Genomic DNA, 17,181 nt, shown 5'->3' with positions numbered 1-17,181 from the left:
ATGAAAAAATCTAAGTAGTTTTCTGACCTCAAGTGTCTTGAAACAAGTGATGGTTTGAGGCATTAAAACCAAGCAACATCCCCCTCTGACCCCTAAAAGCCAATGAACTAACAGAAAAAAAATATTAAAACATTAAGAAAGTATTATTTTAAATTGTAATAAGGGAATTTTATATTTTTCTAGAAGGTTATTTTTTTCTCAAAGCAATGGAATAGACATCCTGATGATTGTCTTTGCCACCATTCTTTCTGTCCCACTGTTTAGATAATATGAGGGTCTTGAAAAGAACCAGTAAAACCTCATTTACTTACCATACCAAAATTATTCTTCACTTTCCCAGTTAAAAAGAGGGTGTAGTTTTGTACCAAAACACAGAGCTTACCTTTGCGCCCAATTCATTATATTGCAACTTTAAAGCTGTAAGCCTTTCATCCAGTTCTTTTGGGTTCTCCGTCTGCTGTTTTTGAACAATCTGCCTCCCAGTTTTTATCACTGTTTCCACTTCAGACTTCACTTCACTCAGGCTTTTATATAATTTCTAATAAAATAGAAATATGGGAGTGAAACATTACTGTTAAGTAAATCAGAAAAGACTAGAAGGTATCATAAAGACATGCTAGAAGTCTTTGCATTGTCTGCTGTATAAAAACACCATCATACATGACTGTGAACCTTTCACTCCCATTTGAAAGCTAAAGGAGTTGTAAAGTACCATGGTATGTGATCTAAGGATAGAGAAAGCTCACCCTGAATATATTAAAAAAAATGTTTGTAAGAAAAATTAATCAGTTTCTAAATCAGAATTCCAATTAACAGATTCAGAACAGCTTATCTTTACTAATTTTGGCTTCAAAGTCTTGTCACCAAAACCAATGGAGAAATGCTACAGAAAGTACAGGCCACCACTAATTGTTTTAAAAAATTACTAAGGTTGTTTTCAAACTGATTTAGATAATGCAGTCTTTAGAACAATAACAGATGTCTTCTGCCAACTTATACAGCTTGTTGGATGTATTTAAACTACAAATACCCACTAAATTAATTTAAAAATCCAAGTTTTTCAAACTACTAAATCTAGAGACTGGCAGGATAGAAGATTTCCCCTACATTTACTAAGTGTAGTACTGTTCAAAAAAATAAATTATTAAGAAAACAACATGAAAAAGTAACATAATGAGGTTAAGCCAAAATATATTATATAGTACACTGCATTTTCCTGCACTATTTCAACAACTAAGCAGAAAATAAGGGATAAACGGATGTTCAGTGAGGACATGCAAGCTATCTGTAAACACAATACATTCCATAATAATTCAAAGGAGTGATCATGACAAAAAAGGAAGTATTCTCTCTTTCCATATGCAGAAAGTCACTATCATCATCTAAACATATGACTTGGTAACTCAAGCTATTCAACAGCCACATAAATACCCAATTAACATTCATCTAAGTAGACCAGAAGTTGAAGGTTTTTTCTTTTTAATCTAAGAATTAATTCTGCCATGGCTTGGAAATTCCATTAAACTTCACTTTGGAAAAAGACTCCACAGAGATACACAATGCCCATTACTACATGGTACATGAAGAATAGCAGACATGAAGCTGTTGAGAAACTTTGTTGTTGAGATATCTAGCTTAATTCTGTGTCCCAGCAAAATGCTGGAAAGTAAACTTACTTATTTAGACAGAACTGCAAAATAATTTATACTGTACTTTTTTAATCTGCAATTTTTTGAGCACTGTAAAACCTTGTTGAGTATATCCGGACAGTAAAGACAAGACCTTTCTTCTAGCAGATATGACAAGAAAAAAATCCCAAGTTAATTTTATCCATAATTTAATTACCAAGCCAATTCTTAACATTGGTGTTATTTTATTTACTTCAATGTATATATTTATATAATTTGACTGCTTTTTAGATGCTTAATATGATAAATACGTTCTTCATCACAGAAAACCTGTCAATAAATTAGGAAGCTGTTGTATGATGTACACTGGCTAATACCGGATGGGATACTATGACTAGATTTTAAAAATAGAAATATTATGAGATTCTTTGTAGATAAATACGCTCTAAAAATACTGCAAGTCTTCCACAGAACATGACAGGGCTGCAAAAGCTAGCTGACAAGTGAAGATACTTTAACACAGTTCAGGGCTTCTAATTATCATGTCATTCTAATAAGAATGTGAATTTAATAGTAATTGCACTTAAGAAACAAACCAAAATGCAAAGAAATAACATTGACTTGTTCCATACTTATTTTTTCATTTACATTCTTATATTTACATCTGAAAGAGGTTTTTTGGGGAAAAAAAAATCTTCAGGCATGCCACTGCCCCAGAAAAAACAAACAAACAAACAAATCCCAAGAACTCAAAACAACAACAAAAAACAGCCCACAAAACAAAACAAAAACCTGAAGACAAGGACCTGATTGTCCTGATTTTCACTCTTAAATCTCCATTTTATTATGATCAAGCACACGGTGTTCATCTTTATATTGATTTTGCTTCAACGTAAAAGGGTAGAGAATTATAGGGATATTAAAGGTATATACAGATTTTCTTATATTCTTTAGAACATATTCAGGTCATCTTTTGCTTTTGAACTGTAAGAAAGTCACAGGCTGCATCTCATGGAAGCTTTAATCAAAACATAATTTCCTTTATGTTTTGCATTTCCTGGCGAGAGTAGACTTGTGCACTACAACATCTCTATTGGTCACACCATGGAGCTCCCTGATGGCAGAATATTGTGGAAAATAGAGCCAATCCAGGGAGATAAACTCACATGCAAGATCAGAAGGGGGAATTAGAAAGGGATCCTGACTGGTCTTCTCACACAGTGAAAGTGCATGACCATTGTTTGAAAGTTCACCAAAATAAATCATATAATTAGCTTCCCATGCTTCTGAAAGGTCTTTGCCATGACAGAAGAGAACAACACATAGAAAGGAAAAAGTTACTGTAAGATTTTTAGAACTATTTCACTGTGTTATTATATCCAGGAAAACTTTGAATTGAATAGAATTTTAAATGTACAATGTCCTTTTAACCTCATTTGAAAACAAGAGAAGTAGGGCAAAAAGGATCAACCTCTTCTCCCTATCCTCCTCTCCTTGAAAAATATCAAACTTTAACTGAAAAGATTCCTATAAATTTGAGTAACTTTGCTGCTAAATCTTTCTCAGAATCTTTTCTAATATCTCCCAAAGAAACATTGATACTGTAATTCATAATACTTTAAATTTGAAAGGCAGAACAGGCAAGAAACAAGTAGAAAGACAGCTTCTTTAAATATTCACCATGCAATGATCCAGCTGTGATTGTACTACTTCCTGTTCCACACTCTTCATCTCCAACTTGGGCACCTGCAATTTCACTTCATCTAAAATTCTTTTACATTCTTGTAGGCGCTGTTCAAAGTTGGCTGGCTTCTGAAACAAGCGAAACTTCATGGAGACATCCTGCAGCTTTTTCTGAAAAGTAAGCATAGGTAAGTAGCAAATGTGATATCAATTGAACACTGACTTGAAACTAAGACCGAAGACAAGTCTTAGACCTGTTCCAGAATACTTTGAATCCATTATCAACCAGCAGGTTTTTATTTAAAGAATTTAAAACTTTGGGGGAAAATACCAGCAATAGAGAATCTTGGTCTTCACAGGAGGAAAAAACTCTCATATCATCCAGGACACTGGATGCAGCAGAGCTAGTGACACAAAAAGGTGAAGAAAGTGAGAGTTTTGTATTTTCCAATACACAAAATGGTGGTGGATGGGGAAGAACACAGGTTTAATGGCTTGAGCACAACACATCCACATTCCAGGCTAGATACACATCAGCTCTAACACCATGTTGCTGCTTCTTGGTATTACAATTGAATCTTTTAGTCCCTCAGAAAAACCCAAATAAAAAGGCTGGACAGTAAGTATGTCTAGCACAAACCCTGAGATTCAGAGTATAAAATTGATTTCTATTTCAATTTAAAAAAACCATAACCTAGAGTAATAAGAAAGTAATTTGCAGGCAGAAAAATCTATGACAAGCATAGCTTCTAATTTCACAATTTTCACAATTCGCTATCTTTGTGCACTAATTATATTGCTTGCTCACATGATCCCTACTTCAGGAGGAGGGGAAATAATTAAAAATACAGAAAAGAAAGGGCATTTTAATTATCTTCTTGAATAAGGACTAATTTCTCTTTAGAAACACAAAGCGAAGTACTAGTAGAGTTAAGTTTTTCCACTCTTTGGAAAAAAAAAAGAAAAAAATGTCACAAAGAAATGGATAACTGACAGGAACTGAGCATATGCAAACACAGTTTGATTTATCTTCAAATCTTAGACACTTCATACCAATACAGTGTCGTCTGTATCATACAAACTTGAGAAAAACTGTAATAAGGAATAGAACTAGCCTATACATAGGCATTAGAAAAATGCTTCCCACATCTATCAGATTTCTATGAAGAAGGCAGGAATCACGAGCAGAAAACAATTCTGTGTAACACAAAAAACTGTGTTGTTTTCCAGCAACTCCTTCCAACAATTTTCCTCATTAAATACTCTTAATGAAATTGAAATTGAGATCCAATAGGGTATGAAAGGAAGTCTTTCTTGTGACCCCAAACTTGCAGGCAAGATTAGCTGCCTTAGGAAGTAGAATTGTGTGGTCTTTTTTTTTTTTTTTTTTTTTTTTTAGTGTGTTTGCATACACTAAATTCATAATTAGTTTTTAATCCTCTTGTGACACTTCAACTTGATGTTGGTCAATACATTAAAAATAAGGGAAAAGAGAGGGAACATCAGTCCAAGTAGCAGATGAAATTAAAGCCATCTGTGAAGAGTCAGTGAAGAATGGAACAGCACTGAGGTTCTGCAGGAAAAAACCCAAGCAAATTATATTAAATTCACCCTAAAATTAAGTAATGCACACCACAAAAGAAACACTAAACTTGATGTACAACAGGTGGGAGCTAAATTACCTATTAGCATTCTCACTTGAGTTATAATAAATAACAGTTATATTATATACTTCTATTTATCTCCAACAGTTTTCAAAAAGATATTAGGTCAATACGTAAAAACAGGCAAACATTTAACAACAGACCGGGTATTTGGAACGATTTGGAACAATAAAGACAATTTGGAATAAAGAAAAAAAAAAAAAGATAAACCTGCCACTGTATAAAAGTTATTGTATAAAGCTATATTGTGCCTGAATAATGTGTACAGTTTTGATTGACTCCTCTCTGAAAACTTACTGTAAAAATAGAAAATGTACAAAGAAGAATGACAGGACAATCAATGCTATATATTTAAAGTTGTCAGGATGATTTAACATACTTGTCAGTCTAGAAAAGAGACAACTAAGGAGTAGTAAAATTAATGGCATGCAAAATGTTCAAACAAACTGAGGCACATGGTCATCTAGAGAAGCCTTTGCATGAAAAAAAATTGTGCACAAAGATAGATAAAAAATAAAAAAGGCACCTAGAAAGGGTAGTGCTCCCTTGCATGCTGTTAAATTTATAAACACAGTCATTTTATGCCTGCATTTCACTGATGAAGTATTGGCAACATCACAGCTGCCATGGAGACTATCAGGTGAGTTAGTGGGGAGAAAGACAGCAAAATAAAAGAATATAAATATTCTCAACAAAGAAAAGCTAGTCCTGTAGATTAAAGGAAACATTAAAAAAAACCCAACTTGTTCATTTCAACTTTAACTCTTAAAAAGCCATTGTTTTCCAAAATAACATCTAGAACTGAAGCTAAGATACATAGAAATATTTGATAGATGAAGAAAAAGATGGCCTTGGTTACTGTTAATACCATAATGAAATTATTTGTCTTTCTAACGAATTATGACAATTTGTTTTGCAGCCGAAGGAACTTTGGCACTAATATAAAAAAAAAAAAAAAAAAAAAAGGCAGGAAAAATCATCAAGAACCCATCATAGATCAATGGGGAAAAATAGGTATTGTTTGTTAGTGTTAAGTCTTCAATTTCAAACTGGTCTATGTCTATTAAACTAGATGAAATAGTATATTAGTTAAATTTTATACTGATGACTGCAACACACTGCTTAACATAGATCTGTCTTTTCAATGCAGTTCTACCAAATATTTTCAAATATTTAACATACTTTTAGCTGTAAATATTTTCAAATACCTCAAAAAGTATACCAAAAATCCTCACTGTAGTTTTATTTCTTGTAACTGAAGCACATTTAAAACACTTTTAATACAGTGTTCCTACCACCTGAGTACCCTAGAACTTTTGCCAACTAGATAGGAATGATGTAATAGAAAAACAAGCAGTAAGAAGATATGGATGGTATGCTTTATCCACTATAATTTCCTGGCTAGAAAGGAGCTGCTAAAACAGAAGAGATGCCTTAAGAACACTTCATACTATAGTAATTATATTACTCATGTTGTTTGTTTGCATATGTGGAGGAAAAATTGAGGAAAAAAGAATTGCATACCTGTGCCACATCAATTTGGGAAAGCACTCTTTTGGCAGCATCTTTACCCCGGCTTCTTTTCTTCATTTCTTCCAAACTAATCTCGTGGCTTGTTAATTCAGATTGTATTTTCTATTAAAAAAATCAAGACACTAATCAGAACGGGTTGAATAAAATTTTCAAGTTGTTAATATTATTTGGAAAAGCTGATTTTGAAAGATATTTAGCAGAAGTACTATTAGAGGAAATTATTCAAAAAACTACTTGTTAACCACCCTGTGAATTATTCAGTTTAGTTTGTCTCAACCATAATGTAAGCTTCTTCTCCTACTCAAACATACAAACCAGATTTTAACATAATTTTTCTAAGGAAATTATGATTAAATTGTATGCAAAAAACCCAAAACAAAAAACAACAGATTTCTTTCTTCTGAAGGAAAACAACAGTTTTCATTGGGGGAAAAAAAAAAAAAATTAATCATAGAAAAGAAAAATACAAATAGGAAAGTTATTTGCTTCACTTCTTATTTCTTATTATTTTCACAGTATCATCAGGCAAGTTGAGAGAAAACTCATCAAAGTGTTCTGTGGGTATAACATCTGCATCTCACAGAGCTGTGTTATATCTAAAACAGTATACAATTTCTCACATATTACTGACCAGAATCTATGTTCAGAATTTGTAGATATGCTAAGTGAATAATGACTTAGAGTTCATTAATACACTAAATCCATTTTCTAACACATATTTCTGGTAATCTCTTTCTGCAAAACCAGCATGCAATGAATTGATCACAAGAAAAGTATCAGCCTTGTTGGTTCACTATAAATCAAAGATAGAAGAAACAATTAACTTAAGCAGCATTGAGAAAAGAATTCCCATATAATGTATTGATATACCATAACTTCGAGCAATTCACATATTTTTATGTTTGAATTGTTAGCAAATGAGAAACTGCTATTAGCAGAATTGCTAGACAAGCACTGCTGAGAACAATTACCCTAAGAAATACAGACAAGGTATGCTCCCACCAGGAAAAATATTTGAGGCCATTACTCCTCAATGAAAATTACTTTTCAATGAAAAAAGTGATTCAGATTCAACTTCCCCCCCCCCCCCAAGGGACCAAAAAAAATGATTCAGAGTTAACCTCCCCCCCCCCCCCAATGGTACACAAAAGCATTTCTGAGATACAACAGTAACTTGTAAAATATGAAAACTGTAGTTCAAAAGATGGCAGAGAGTCATGCAAATGAAGACAAGTGGTTTTTAAATTACAACATGATCCTTTAAAGTTTGATTATAAGAAAAAATGAATGTATAGGTACTTGAAATTGCATGGGTTATTGAGTAAAAAGCTGTTTACACTGTATGCTGTTTACTTTGTAGGGGTATTACAGGGTTATAATGATTTGTATAATATAATATCTTGTATATTACAACACTACATTGAGAGCAGGTTTTTACAAATCATACTGAAAATATATTAAAGTAAATTTTAGGAGATTTACAAAAATACAGAAAACTATGAAGTCATTACTAAATTTAATTGCAAAAGTATGAGTCTAAACTACCTAGTACTATTTCAAGAAATATTTTCATGAAGCAAAGCATTTATAAAAGCATAATGACTGACAGAAAGCTGTCCATTTAGATTAATATTTTTATTTAAAATTATCGTAATTGTACAATTTCTATTTTTCATATTTTGAGTTCTCCTTTTCAGCCTATGTACTCTATTGCCAACAGTATCTGGAGCAAGTAATAGAATTTTTCCAAATATCATATTTTAGTTTTGAGAAAACAAAGACTGTCAATTAAAAGGACAATGCAATCAATAACAGAAAGATTATTTAACAGTTTATTTTGGAGTAATTATTTCCTCCTTGTTCAAGTTTAAAATTTCCCCCTTGAGGTGTACAGAACTTCCATGGGCAAACACGGACCAAACTGTTTGTGGAGACTCAGCATTAGCTATCTCCTGAAGCCAAAAAATTCCTTGATGCCTTGGAAGTCAGAATGGTATATACAAGAAAGAAGCAAGTCTGACATTAGAAAAATATAGTATATCACATCCAGTATTTCAAATGTTTGTTTCAGCAACCTCATCAATTAACCTATTTTTGATTATATTTTCAAGTTTACTTAGTTCAGCCTCAGAGTCACTCTGGAAATAACTGAACAGTTCTTATCTGAATAGGTCAGAACAGCACAGCACAGATGAGAGTAGTGTTTAAGAAATTAGGTATTATGGACACTGCATGGAGATTATTCTGTCTTACTTTTTTAAATTGCTCTTCATGAGACAGATGAAGCTTCACCTACTCTGACATCAAAATGTAGTATTAGAGAGAACAAAGACATTAGAAGAAAGCTTAAAAGAAAAGTTAGTAAGGCTTATAGCAAGAAAAGATTTTTTGCATTTGTCATTGCTGTTAAGAGGCAGAAAGATTCTATCAGTGTTGAACAGGTGCAAGAGAATTTATAACACTTGCCTATGATGTCGCTTCTTAATTTCAACGTGACCATTTTGATTTCTTTGTCCATTTTGGCTTATGAATTTATTACATCGACTTCTTCTAAACATCCACAAGAAAACCCTCATTTTCTTTTTCCATTTCAATTATTCCCACCTCTACTTTTCTCAGTGGTTCCTATTTTGTCTTTAAATATAGAGTATAAACTGTCTTCATTTCATTTCTAAAATACCACAATATAATGTAGTGTATGTTACTAATAAATACTACTGTGCATAAATTACCATGCCCTACAGATTAAGGATTTTCATTTACCATCACTGGCATTTTTTCAGGAAGTTTATTAATTTTCAAAACTTGTATTATATATACACATGCATGTATAAAATAAAGTATAAATAAATCTAAAACCTAATTATATTTACAAGATCATAGGCACATCATGTGTATTCTCATGAGGACCACTTCTAGAACAAAAATATTTCAGTCCTTAGGGCATAGAATACATTATTTCTCTTAATTACTAGTCTTAATTTTAAAAAGATGAACAGTGAAATTCAGACAGTAATACTTCATTGACAGCAAAAGCAGAGAATTGGCAGTGCAGCCAGTTCTAGGAAAAAAACTTTCCTATCTCGAATCAAAGAAAGGAAAGACAAAAGAACCAGAATGACTATTTGTCTCATTTGAAAATTGTCACAAACCTAACTGCAATCTCATGGTTTGAGAACAGCATTTAGAAAAAAAGATAACAGGGCACATAAACTCTGTAAGATTATTTGCAACAGAAAATTGAACTGGAAGGCTTGAGTGTATGTCATTTCCCATCAATACCTGCTGTCATAAAATCAGTCATCATATTAAAAAAAAAAAACCAAAAACAAACCCAAAACCAAACAACAAAATCACAAATGAAGAAATGCCAGCCAGTGATATTCAGCATAACAATGGAGAGATTTTTTTGGGGGAAAAAAAGTCAAACCCAAACCCCCCAACCCTCCCTATTTAACTAAAACAAAGTGATATATATTTATAATCAAAGGATAAAAATACAGATCCATAACATACACAGAACTAGTGTTGTGGAATAATGGCTGAAAAGACAAGATGAAATCGGGTGCACAGCTAATATGCAAACACAGATATTAGAATGAGTAACATTGAAAGGACTACACTAAAAAAACAGCAGACAGTTCCAGCTGACGTCATATCAGCAGGTTGAAAAAAAGTTTGAAGGACAATCTGGAAAACATACTGGTGAAATGCTTTCTCATGGCAGGTCAGAGATACCATTTTCCACCCCAGAACTGGGAGAAACTTCTCATGTCTTTTGTCTGCTCCTTAAGAAGAAGACTCTGTTGGTTCTGTTTACTTCAGGAATGGGGCAAGGTCACAGGACATGTAAATTACAGTGCTCATTATCCTCCAAGACATCATAATTTCATCTTGCCAGACCTCATAGTATTGTATTAGTTTTCAGAAATTCATAACACAGGGAGGAATTAATTTGCATTAAATATTGACTATACTACAAAGATCAGCAAGTTGCTAGGTTCTCAAGAGTTGGATACATCCAGAAGAAAGAGAAATATATCAACCCCTTCTAAGATGGGACAGGAAACCTTGACGTCACTTGAACTTAGGATGAGCAACAAATAAGTGAAATACTTGCTATGGGAATGCACTGTAATGAGAATGGCCAATTTACTAGTCTCAATTTGATTTATTAGGTTCCACAAAAAAATAAAATAAGCATAATAAATTATAGTTCATTAAATACTGGCAGCAAAGAGGTTAAGTTAAAAGTTGTGAGAATTAACCATTTTTCTTTTTCTTTTGTTCTGATTTCTGGATATGAATTTGCAGATTTGGCTCTCTTGAATTACAGAGAACAGCCTGTCAGCTCTTCTTGGTGTATCAGGTTTTCTGAATTGTATTTTTGTACTACTTAGCTAGACTAACAATTCTCAAGTATGGTGCTCAGTTTAACCTCTTTTTTGCTTGCGAGTGCTATCAATTCCTAAGGAGTCAGCCTAATAAATGGAGAAAAGAAAACATCTAGTGAGCAATCTGTTAAGTTAGTCTTCATAATGGAAAGATCATGTTTCTAATAGACAAAAAAGATATATGAAACAACTTCAGAACTGTTAGTGGTTACCTTTGAAGACTCTGAAAGGATAAACAAAATACCAGAATAATAGAAAAATGCAGTTGAAGTATCCATCTTCAAAAGCACAAAAAGAATATGTGCAATGAAGTCATGCATTTGCGAAAATAAAAGAAAAACATACTACATATAGGAAATTATGTTATAACAGGAATGACACACAAGTAAGTGTTAAAAAGAAAGCATACTTAGTTTTGGACACTACTCTTCATGAAAGATTAACTGAAGAATTCAAATGAGAAAAGCAGATCGTCAGAGGATAGAAACATGATTTACAAGGAAAGACTGAATAGGTAAACACAATATTGTTAATTTATTCTCCACATTGCATTTTACAGAAGTCTACAGGGAGAAAAACAGACAAGTGATTTGTCACTTGCAGGTGAGAAGTAATATAAATGTATTTTCTGTCCCATGATACAGCCCCCCCCATGTAGTTGCTCAGACTAAACAGAAGTACAAAGTGAAGATTCTCTCTCTCATCAGAAGTTATTGAATGACAAAGCTACAGATAATTATCTGAAAAAATATTTTTCATATCAATGTAATATTTTCAGTACAGATTTATTCACTTCCTGTCAGAGTACTCAAAAAGAAAAAAAGGCAGTAAGTGTCAAATGACATCATCAGTGATGATGACTTAATTCCCTGTGTTTTCTTAGTATATTTAGAGAAATTAAAGAGATTTGTGTTGGGATCATGAGACAAGCATACAAAGAAATAATCTTCCCTTCTGGAACACTCTTTTAGATTTTACCTTATTGAAGCTTTTTCCATCATTACACCTTAATGAATCTGAACTTATTTATCTGTTCAGTTGCTATGAGATTGTTTTATCTGAATACAACGTCTTTAGTTGTACTCAAAATGAGTTGGTCGGAAGTGGCTCTCACATTAAATTCGCAGTGCCACATGGTGGAGTAAGAAGCACACACAATTTACATTCAAAAAATGATCCAAAGGAGATCTTGAGCAGCACATACTTAACTCCCCTTTTGTCAACTCTGAATAAGCTAAACTAATCATTTTATTTAAAAAGAGGAGCTAAACATAATATTGTTTTCTCAGATTCATTTCCGATCAGCTGAGCCAAAGATTTTTCCTCCTAGCAATGCTCTAAAGAGATCTGAATTTTTGAAGCAAAGATGCAGAACTCCTAAACCCTCAACAGCTTTCTGATTATAAATTCTCCCATATGTTCTCTCAGATATGCAACAGATATTGCTGAACAGTTTACTAAATCCCTCAGCATGGATAAACTGATCCCTGCCCAGAAATCAACATCACTGACTGAAAGATTCCCATTACAGCTATAGAGACGCTATTCTAGGGTATCTTATATGAAAGGTCTGTGCCCGCAGAAGCTCCACAAGAGGTACAGCCCTTCAGTATGTGCCTATTCTGCCACCAGTTAGCATAGCCATTCACTGAAGGAATGACTCAGTATATTTATCTGTATAAAACTGGTTTTTTCCTTTCCCTCTAAGGATTTTAGAGAACTTTACAACTCAGCAGCCTCTATGCCGTTTTTCCAACAGTGGTTATAGTATTACCAGGTGAACTTCATATCAGACAGTAAAATCTCAAGAACAAAACCAAGTTCTGCAAAAGCACTGAGCTGAAATTTACCCATGAGAGCATGCTTATTAAGGTTGGTTGAGTTTTGTGCTGCTTCAGTTGCTGAAGCATTGTATTACTTCTGTTTATACAATCTGTAATCATTGTCAATATTCTACCTGAGGATGCACATAAATCAGGTGCGTCCATGGGATACATGAAGCACCATCAAACATTGCTACAATGTAAGGGTCCAAATACACAAGAAAAAGAGCACACTTTCTTATTGTTTTTTTCTGATACATTTTTAATAAATGCTGATTTGTATCCTCTTTCATGAAAAAATTGTTTACAATACTCATATTTTGAGGAAAAAGAAAAATAATTCAAGGGAGTCAATTGATAGCTAACATAGTTTAGGATTCAAACTAAAATAATTCACCTGAATCTGATCCTAATCTTATACTGCCATAAGTTGGAAGCAAATAAATTAGAATCCTTTTCAAAATAAGCTCAAATGCAAATATGATTCTGTTCTTTAAATATTACTTTTAAAATTCATACACATATACTTAAAAATAAATGCACGTTCTCGTTCTTACAAACACACACACACACTCTAGAAAAGCAATTGAAAGGTACACATATCTATCTTTCAATTTTTAATTTAAAAGATATGGAAATCTTTATTTTCAAAGGAGAGAAAACATGATTTTCACGTCTATATACATTCAGCTCTGACCATATTTCAGATCATCTAAGATACTTCATACAAGACACCCATTTTTTAGAATGATTTAAGACTCTATTGAATGCCTCTTCTAAAATCATTACAAAGCATTCATTTTCAATTTCTCTGTAGCCTTTTTTGTTTGTTGTTAACTTTTCTAATCTGACCTCCAAAATTTAGGTAGAATTTACAGAAAAATTGTTGTACATAAAATTGTAAACTATTGGTTTTAATTTGTATTTTTACCATTTTAATGCAGCAGTAAAGCAGATATTACAGAAGAAAGAATGAAATGGTATAAATGAGAATTAGATGTACATGTTTATTTCAAAGGCTCAATAAACTACTTCTAAAGAACTGGAAAAGCTGTTTCTGTTAAACTTATGTGAGCTGTAAAAACTGAAACATATGAACATATGCACATCATGAAATAATTAACCATGTTGTCTGTTTCCACAATTTAATAACAATCCCTAGGCCACATAATCAACTTTGTAAAAGAGCCATCTAAGAGTAGTGAAGATAAGGAAGTTTCTTCTTTCTAGGGTGGTAACTGAATTTCAAAGAGTCATATTATTATCTTTGTAATTTTAAAATTAATGCATAGTCTTCCATGACATTTATAGTTCTTTACATTTTCTGGACACATATATAATATAAACCAGAAGGAAAATATCACTTGACTGGAAGATTAGCTTGAACATCTCAAAGGAATTCTACCTAAAATTTACTTGCACTTTCATACTGATCATATTGCAAATCCCAATTATTAATATGATGCTGAGGGACAACCAAACACTCTTTGGTTGATTGAGAAAACCAGTAAGCACATGAATACGTTATATTCAAACTGTATATAACTTACCTGTGCTTCCTGAGGTACCTGTGCTGCATCAACTCTGTCTGCAATGTAGGCTGTTAGCTGTTTGTCAATAACAGCAAGAGACTCTTGGATTAAGCGTAGGGTTTTGTCAGTCTCCTGGGCAGATTGAATACTCTGTTCAAGACTCTTTTGTCTTCTCACAGCCTAAAAACAATGACAATGTTATCAGTCTTTACAGTAATAATGCATACAATACATTTTTAAACACTTCCCCCCCCAAAAAAAAAAAACCAAACAAAACCACAGGGTAAGAATCCAAGATAGTCGTCCTGACTTGTGCTCATCCACCTTTTTGTACGATAAGTTGCGCATCTTTTTTCCACCCATTCAGTTCTTTTCAGTAAGAAACAAACAAAGCAAGCCCCAGATTGCACAGGTAAGTTGTAAAAAATGTAGGACCCCGAAAACAAATGCATGCATTGAGGATTTCTATACAAAGTGAAAGCTGGCAAAGTTGCATAATAAACCCATCCTGATAGTGCAGTCTTTCATATTGAGGCATAGCAGTCCTCCTGATCTTATATAATTCAAGAGATTTTGTTTACTGAGAATAGGGTTACTGTCATCACAATCCCATCTGAGACAATCCAGTAAGTGAAAGGGATAAAGACTCTCTTGAGAAGCAGCTCTCTCATATGCAGTATTAATAGCTGCCTGGAACAGAAGCAATGCCTACTCTGTGTGAAAAAGGCCCAAAAAAAAAAAAATACAAGAGAGACATGGATCCTTGTCTTGTCTACGGACTTGCACAATCTATTATCACTCTAACTATAGTCTCTTATCTAGGAATTGGACTCTTTCTTCTGCTCCACCACCAGTGCCACAGTAGATTTCCTACCATCACCTTTTACGTAACTCCTTTTTCTGAGAAGGATGCTTTCCCTTCAAAGGAGTTCACTTTATGGTTTACCAAATCAGAACAATGAATTCTTCTTCCAAATTGTCCTTAAAATGCATATATATTTAAGCACTTGACATAGCTTTAACTATTATTTGTAACAGTTTAACATGGTATTTACCAGGTAATAAATAACCTGGCATTTTCTTTCATCTATCATTGTATCTACTTGTGGACTCATATTTTAATTAGAATACATCGGAGTTTCTGCATTATACAAAGCACATAATAATTACCAACAATCTCAAATGCAATACAGTTTTTGTCTGTACAAGCCCAGCCATACTGCTGACCACAGAATAAAGTAACTTTCTCTGACATCAATCAAAGGAGAGAGAAAGCAAGCACCCTTTAAATAACATTGCTGAGTGTCCTGCCATTTTTCAAGTCAAATCACACTTTTTCTCTTTGGTAAGCAGCTATACTTTAATTGGATTTCATACCTATTATGAAATTCTTTCCTTGAACAAAAATATCTCTCAGTAATTCAGTGAGAACATTTGATATATCTACCTTTTTCACAGAGCTCAGATTCTTATAGAGCTTCACACCTGACAAACTAAAAAGATTATTTCTTGTGAGCATTCTTACTAGCTCTTGGACTTAGTTAAAGGATAGGGAACCAACCAGTATGTACCTATATTTGTGTTTGTAAGCTGCTTTGTGCTATTTCAAAACAGCTGATCAGATAATCTTGTATTACTGCCAAAAACCTTCTGTGGAATTGAGCAGCTTTACAGACCCATGCTGTCAGTGTTAATGGAAGCACTTGATCCACTAAGGTATTATTACCCTAACAAATGAACCATTAAAACAGTGTAACTTTGCAGTACAGTACTAAGGCTTGTGACTTAAATGACTTTTACCTTTAGCTGGTAACATAATTACAATGTTCTTAGTATGTTCAAAGCAACACAGTTTAAAACCACAGCTTCCATTTACCTTGGCTCTTCTTACCACTAATTTGTAAGACTGGAGAAGATACAGTCTCTACCTTTCCATTTGCATCATTGTACAGTAGATTGAATGACACATTAGATCAGAAACAGGGTAAGTAGCTTTTTACATACCACACATAAGGGCATCGTCCAGGAAGCCTTTACAGATCTCTTTGGATACCTGGTAGGACTAACTTAAGTGCATAATCCATTCATATTGAGGCCTGCAGTGTCCCAAAGTTCAGAAGATCTCACAATTTAAGATAAGACACTGAGAAAGTTCCATTCTTATCAGCCATTAAAATATATGCCTGCACTTCCTGGAGAATTGGACACAAACTAGTGTAAGTCCTTCTGAAAAGCTACTTTTTATAGCAATACCTTCATTAAATGCTGACCCACACTAACTACTATTTAAGCTAAGCACTTGCTTAAGTATAGATAAATTTGCCTCAACCTCAGGAGCGACTGCATGCACACAATGAATTAGTTATCAGCAGAAATGATATTAAACCCCTGTTTTAGAATGCAAATGGAAAAATTAAAACATTCCCAAACTCACTGATCAAATATTAAAGCAGATAAAGAAAGAATTACAACAAATCCTTGCATGAGTGACTTAATTTTTATGGCTGGATTTGAAGCGAATGTGTAGTCAGACAAATATATATGCATGCTTATGACACTTTTATGTGCACACAAAGTAAACATGTACACACACACACAGACAAAACATTACTGTTTCAGTGTCCTCAGAGAGAATTTGATTACAGCCTGAAAACCTGTGTAACGTTTTCTGACTTCCAAGTGAGGTGAAAGTACATCTTTTCCAAAAATTGTGAAAAGTTTAGGTGAAAGTAAGGTATCGAACCAAGATGTGAATATGGTGGTAGAAGAGAGGAATTATTCTGGCAGTGGAAGCAGACCCAAATAGCCAAATGCTGGGAAATAGCACCTTCACTGTTGTGATAATCTTCTCAGATATAAATGGGTGCTGCTTTAATTTTTTTGTCTGTATTACTGTTGTGGTTCAAGCCCAGCCAGCAACCTGG

At 33.4% G+C, this 17,181-nt stretch overlaps 1 protein-coding gene across 1 annotated transcript in view; it reads right to left on the bottom strand.

The window, feature by feature from the left end:
• LOC104413727 (dystrophin-like) overlaps positions 1-14,437 on the bottom strand; it is a gene marked incomplete at both ends in the record, with an annotated part of 54,735 nt that extends 40,298 nt beyond the window's left edge. The window contains 4 exons of the mRNA XM_010024800.1: positions 383-538; positions 3,309-3,482; positions 6,500-6,610; positions 14,276-14,437. Of these exons, the coding sequence (XP_010023102.1) occupies positions 383-538; positions 3,309-3,482; positions 6,500-6,610; positions 14,276-14,437 (603 nt within the window). The remainder of the gene's footprint in view (positions 1-382; positions 539-3,308; positions 3,483-6,499; positions 6,611-14,275) is intronic.
• Between the last annotated feature and the right edge of the window lie 2,744 nt (positions 14,438-17,181).

Source organism: Nestor notabilis, unplaced genomic scaffold (genome assembly GCF_000696875.1).
Source record: "Nestor notabilis isolate BGI_N333 unplaced genomic scaffold, ASM69687v1 scaffold7052, whole genome shotgun sequence".
NCBI classification, from domain to species: Eukaryota; Metazoa; Chordata; class Aves; order Psittaciformes; family Psittacidae; genus Nestor; species Nestor notabilis.
Note: the sequence above shows the minus strand (reverse complement) of the source record. Positions and strands in the feature narration are given on the sequence as shown.